We start from the raw sequence: 6,858 nt of genomic DNA on the forward strand, positions 1-6,858 counted from the left end.
ATCACATTATAATGCTCCCACGGCTGAAAGGGCGAGCATGTTTGGTGGGAAGTGGATTCGATCCCGCGACCCTCAGATTGCGAGTCGAGCTCCTTATCCACCTGGCCATGCCGGGCCCATTTTACATATATATATATATACAGATTTTGTTTATCATTAGCCCTTGTTTTTTATTTAAAATAATTTGAATGGACAATTTTGTTTGAAACATTTAATACAATTTACTTTTTCATATGTTTATGAACCTCAGGCACCTATATTGAGGATTTTACCCTCAACTATTAACAAGGTATCAGACACAGTAAACAGTTGAGTAGTTAGAAAGTAATTTAGTTGTAACTGCTGGAAGGTTAACTTTTTAGCTCAGTTGATAGAGCATTCATCTGGCATGGTTTAAATCCTATTCACATGAGAGGAGGAATGTTATTCTCCAAAACTTTTTAGGAGGATGTAAAGGATAAATAAGTAAGATAAGTAATTCTGCTTTCAACAATCTTCATCAATCATTCAAAAGTTAAACAAAGAGATTAACTTATACTTTTCACATTCAATTAAGATTAACATTAGCATAAGTGCATTGCACTAATGCAAAAACATGAAGAAAGTGAAAACTGCATTAAGAAAGCCTCACCAATTTGATGGAGAAGAGCTCCTCTTGCTAATGAACACAAGGGAGAATCCATTAAATCTGTTTTGGACACAAATTTACCATCTTCCACACTGAACACTAGATTCGTTGCTAATGCTAAAGGCAATAAAAAATAAATAAAAAAAATCTATCACAGAATAATTCCAAACTCTCAATACGTTACTATAAATAATTTTACTATTTTTCATATTAATGCTAATATTTTTGTAAATAAAAACTGATACTGAAAGAAAAAAAAAAGAACTGTCAACCTGAATGGCACCTTATGTGCATGTCAGAGACTTCAAAGTTATCATTTTCTTAAACTGAAAATGTATTTCCAATAGATACCTATCTCTCCTCACAAAAAGCTTTCTCAATGTATACTGCCTTCTATTGGCACAAATTTTTGTTTGCCACTAGCCTCGATACTCCCACTTCCACTCCTGTATGTTAACGTGAGACATCTGTATACTAACATGCAAATGATTATGCAGCAACTCTCCACCAATAGGAGTGTGACACTACCCCTGTCGTAACTAGCACCCTCTAATCTTGCAACTGTTAACCACTTTGAGATTAGTTATATCATACTAAAACACACTGAAAGTGGGGAGGACAGGTGGGAAATGTGAGTGTAGGTAAGCATCTATCAGAAATACATTTTCAATTTAAGAAAATGTAAACTTCCAATACAATATCTTACTGGGTATACTCATTGCCTGTGAGTAATATGTCACCAAACAGCCAGAAACTAAGGAGAAATTCCAATAAAAATTACATAATAGGACAGATTGTAAATGGAAGTTTGACCTCAACCAACACCTGGTGGCAACTGGAATTGTATGTCAGGACCATAGCAGGAAGAGGGTCCTCTACTTTTCGCCTCAAAAACAAATACCAGGAGGGAAGAGGAGCTTCTGTACCAATAACCCGACTCCACAGTTACACACCTCCAACACCAGATCCACTGAGAATCAACATCCAGCATACAGTAGGAAGGTGGAGGGCCCAGGTTGATGTTCATCTCCAGTCCAAAACCTGGCGGTATTGGGAATTTTTCATCCAATCCAAAGTAGGAGGAGGGTACCAAACCTTACACCTGTAGAAATTTGTGTCTCATCCAGTTCCAACCAACACCAGATCCACTGGGAAATTACACCCAACAAACTGTAGGAAGAGGGACAGCTATATAAGTTTGCATCTCCAGTCCAAAACCTGGCAGCTTTGGGAATTTATTATCCAGTCCATGGTATGAGGAGGGTAACCATCCAAACAGATATGGGGACTTATGTGGCTGGTCCAGCTCCAACCTACACCAGAGCTCTGGGAACCAACATGTGACAGACAGTAGGAAGGAAGGTGTCTCAGTCAGAAAGGCAAACTGCAATATTTACATATGGTGGAGTGCTACATCCAACAACTGGCAGCATCTGGAATTATACATCAGGTCCGCAATAGTAAGGGCATCAATCAGACAACTACACCAGCAGAATTCCACCACCCTACTCTCAACTGATTAGTATTGTGCACACTCAGAACAACAGGCCTCCATGGTCTACCACCCCAGTGGCTAGGAACTGGTAGGTGGCAAGGATTCCTATACTCCACTAGAAGAAGGAGGGGAATAATGTGTTGGAGAGACCAGAGGAATTCCGAACCGGAGACACTGTAAAGGGTGACTGTGATACCCTACATTGAAAAGCAGAGCAATCATGTTGACAGAGTGCATCATCCAACATCTGGCACCATCTGGAATTGTACATCAGGTCCACAATAGGACAAGCATCAAATGTCATGGATCATCAGAGATAGGCAGAAATCCCTGTCTGCTGTACTCATGTTGGTCCTCGAGTGTACAATCCAGGACTTATATATATATGATATAAAAGACTGCGAGGTACACCTACGAGCAGTCCTGTGGAACACCCATCTCAATGGTGGGAATAAAATGACCTGGATATGTGTTAGGAGATATATTTTGAAAGCATAGAGAACATGGTGAGGAGTCAATCAACCAACATCTGGCAGCATCTGGAATTGTATATCATATTGTATATCTGTGGTAGGAAGATCCTCAACATCACAATCATCTAGTATGGTATATGATCAAAGGTCATTCAGTGCGGATTTAAGAATAAATATACATGGTCAGGCAACGTTTGCCACAGAGAGGGATCCAAACATGCAGTAAAGGTCCCTGCAAAGAAAAGGAAATGGAGGTAGGATTTACCTCTCGCAGAGAAATAGAAGAGTGCAAAATGGCAACAGGAGGTATGCAGAACACCAAAGAGCAGGAAATGGCCATGTGATGGAAAAAAAGAAACTGTGAAGGGATGCACAGTCATCTGCATACCAACATTGATGATGACCTTCAAGGGAAGACTGAAATGGGCAGCCAGGGACATGGTAAGGTGACAAATCTGATGAGAAGAAACCTGGAAAAGTCATCAATCATCAGGAGAAATGGAACAATATGCCAGGCGAATTAACTGGCAAATTCAACCTGTAAGAGTAACGGGAGAAAAATCACAGGAGAGGTTAGGATTCCATGGAATAAACAAATGGACTCTGGAACCACGTAAGGGAGTAGTGCATGTCATATACCTTTGGAGATCCCTGAATAAGCACAGGAAGAGGTCAGGATCAGAACAGTCATAAAGATAGGAATATGGAGGTAAGGAAAATGGGTGTGAGGTAGAATTACCCTCATGAGCAGCCAAAGTTATGGACATAAAGGAACAATCAGAAGAGAGGAGAACATGGGAACCATGAAATGAAATGCAGCAAACATCAATCGAGAACACATCAGAACAACGACTTCCGCACGCTAACATGAGCAGGAACAGGGAGTTCAAGGAAAGGTGATATAATGAACAGAAAGACAAAGGTTCAAATGGAAGTCAAATAAAAGCAACGAGGACCACATTGAAGTTAATCAGGGAAGGTAGATGGATGGAGAGGACAAGAAATGTGGAAGGAACAACGCAACAGGGATAAGACTGGTGACTGGGAAACACAAGCAAATTTGGTAAGCCGAAATGTGGCAGAGAATGCTGCCCAATAGCCTGCAACTGAGGAAACTGAAAGGCCCCTGTCAAAAATGATGTTATGTGAAGAACAGTAGGACGGGAAGGTTGATAGTCCCATCTGACAGACCAATGGCAGTACATATATGACTTACATCAGTAAACCACCATGAAGGAAGCTACAGGTTGCAAAAGTCTGGCCCTTTTGACAAGGGACAAGACAAAAGCCATATATGAAGATGGAGTATGGTAATGGATGGATGACACATACCTGAGTGGGGTTGATGAAGGAGTGTCAGAGATAAAGGAAGGAGGTCAACACCAAAAGCTGGTGCAACAGTGGAAACCACATCTGACCTGACCAATATGGAGCCACCAACAGAACTCAACATGGAGTGGTCTGAATTATGGCAAGGAGCAATGAGAGGAGATGAACAGGAGGATATGCATATAGGTAGCAACCTATCCAATCCTAACTGAGAGCATTGACTGCTCCTATCATAGGATGGGGAACAGGAGACCAAAATCAGGAAAGATGTGTGTTGAGATGAGTTGCAAAAGCATCCAAATCTGGGACACCCCACAGAATAGCCACATCTGTAATGCCAGGACTGAGGAGAAAAAGCATGCTATGGTAGCTAAAAGGAGATTCTGAGTATCATCTGAAAACCCCTCAGGGGAACAATGAACAGCCTCAGACAAAAGGTGAAGTGATGATAAGGAATGGAGAAGGGTGGTGAGAGCAAGACAAATACAGGAAAAAAATGGTTAGAAAAAAGTAATCAAAGTAGCGGTGTTCGATCCCCACAAAGGGAGAAGTGACTCCAAATGCTGTGAGTCAAAACAGGAGAAGATGGAACAATGATAAGAAAAAGCATGATCATCCATAGTACATGGGGTCAAAGCACACTAACCACCAAAGGTAGTTGCTCCCCAAAATGAGTCACATGAATCCCATTATCTCAGGAAGGAGGAAACACTAAATAATGACCCAAAGGCTCATACCCGAGAAGGGCAGGGTGGAACTATAGGAAACAGGAGATCAGAACAGAACATACCTGATTAATCAATTCCACAAAAGGGGAAAGAAGTCTGGGCCATTTCCTTGAAACAACATGTGACTGAGAGGCATAATCATAAAGGGGAAAAAGGCTATCCAAATCCTCATCTTCCCAATCACTCAAACTCTCAGCAGGTATGAAAGGACAATCATCAACTGGCTCTGAATGTTGCAAGAACCTGGTCAACTCCCAACATACTAGAGCCATATAATGGGCCAATAATCAGGGCTCCAACCCAGTGGACATGGTCGGTAAATCTGCTGCAGCAATAAAAGCAGTTGTAGTCATGACCACTTGAAATTGAGAGTGCATACTTCTCGCAATGAAAAAAGGAGGGAAGATATAAAATAAATCGTAACTCTCCACAAAAAAAAGAGCAAAAATGGCAAATAACAACTGAAATGAAGTAGAAAAATTAAGAAAGTAAAAACTTTGGATAAGTTAATCAAACTGCAAGCAAAAACACATCTATTCAATATGACTGCCATTTGAGAAGTGGTTAATAGTTGCAAGATTAGTGAGTGTGCTAGTTATGATATGGGTAATGTTTCACTAAATATCTCAGCAAACAGAAAAGGTAGGAGGTTCTTATTTTATATTTTAGCTTGTCAAAATTAGTAATTTGAGTTTCTTAATCATTAAAAACTATAGACTTTACATTTTATGACACCCATAAAACAATAGGGGCATAAGCAGAAGAGGATGTACCATGTGATACAAAAAAAATCAATATTTAGCAATTTTCTTAAATATTTACTTTTGAATTAAAGAAATAAACTAATGTATGATACTGAAATTTGAATTACAAACTGTCCAAATTCATTGACATACATTCATAAAATAGTAGTTTAATTAAAATTTTTAATGTAAGTCTACAAAACATATTGATATGTACTCTGACCCCTACCCATATGAAAAGGGTTAAAGTTGTATTAACTTCTAATCCTTTACATTAACTATATAAGAGTTGAATTAACTTTTAATCCCTCTGAGTTAATTACATGAAACTTGCATTAACTTCTGATTTCCTCCCCACATTAGCTACATGAAAGTTGTACTAACTTCTGATTTCCCCTATACTAACAAGATGAAAATTGCATTTAATAACTTTCAAAGTTACTTGTTAAGGACCATAAAAAACCATCACATCAAAATCACTTAATATAAGGAACAGTCAACAATGCCATCTGTACAAATCAATATGAGGAATAGATGATATGCACTATCACACCTTTGTAGTTTACTCATCCTTATTTCATGTTCAAATCATTTTATTTGTGCTTGTAGTTCTAATAACTTAAAATCAAAGAAAATCAATTACTTTGAAAACCACAATAAAAATTTTATTTCAGAGCTAAAGAAACCTTGTTAAAAACAGCATTAAATGTTCTGATTTTGTAAGTTCGGTTGTCAAGACCTAATAATGACCTAAAGCTACAAGTTCAAAGTATGTAGTGTTGTTTTTAGCTAAGCTTCTTAACCTTTTAGAAAAGTGGTTTCAGAAAATTATTGATTTTATTTTGTTTAAAATTTTAAACCTATTTTATATATTAACTTTAATAAAAGCAACTCCTTACAAGACAACTTCACCATTTTCTTCTAATGAATCATAATTAAATATGTAAAAACATACACACACATACAACGTAATGAAGAAAGACCAGTTCCACTGCCGAAGAGAGAGCGAGCTGCTGAACCAGAACTGCTACTTGGTGAAGCACTTAAAATAACAATGTACATTCCGCAAGTAAATACAGGGCATCTGAGAAGACTCTTCAAGCTTAGACCACAACTTGTACTTGAAACTATAAGAGAAAGGCAAAAAAGACTTTAAAAAATTACATATAAAACTTCAGTTGAATAAATCACGAAAAATTTATTCTCTATTAACTCTTTCAGCACAAGCTCGATTCCTTGAACCGACCTCATGGCCATTTTGTGTTTGTTATAGTTTTCATGCTATAACTTTTAAATTAGTAAACGTATGTTAACTAAATTTGGTAGATTATCAGTAAACATTACAATGCTTTCATACGCAAAATATCAAATTTTTTTATTAAGTTTTATGGTTTGTAAACCAATGTTTTTCTCATGCCTTTTTTTCTTTTCTCGTGTTGCCTATCCAACATGCAAAGTAATT

The 6,858-nt window shown here is 38.0% G+C and overlaps 1 protein-coding gene across 1 annotated transcript in view; it reads right to left on the bottom strand.

Moving 5' to 3' along the window:
* LOC106467570 (probable E3 ubiquitin-protein ligase HECTD4) overlaps window positions 1-6,523 on the bottom strand; it is a gene marked incomplete at both ends in the record, with an annotated part of 162,948 nt that extends 156,425 nt beyond the window's left edge. Inside the window, 2 exons of the mRNA XM_022395768.1 lie at window positions 632-745; window positions 6,362-6,523. Of these exons, the coding sequence (XP_022251476.1) occupies window positions 632-745; window positions 6,362-6,523 (276 nt within the window). The remainder of the gene's footprint in view (window positions 1-631; window positions 746-6,361) is intronic.
* Between the last annotated feature and the right edge of the window lie 335 nt (window positions 6,524-6,858).

Source organism: Limulus polyphemus, unplaced genomic scaffold (genome assembly GCF_000517525.1).
Source record: "Limulus polyphemus unplaced genomic scaffold, Limulus_polyphemus-2.1.2 Scaffold2666, whole genome shotgun sequence".
In the NCBI taxonomy this organism is placed as follows: domain Eukaryota; kingdom Metazoa; phylum Arthropoda; class Merostomata; order Xiphosura; family Limulidae; genus Limulus; species Limulus polyphemus.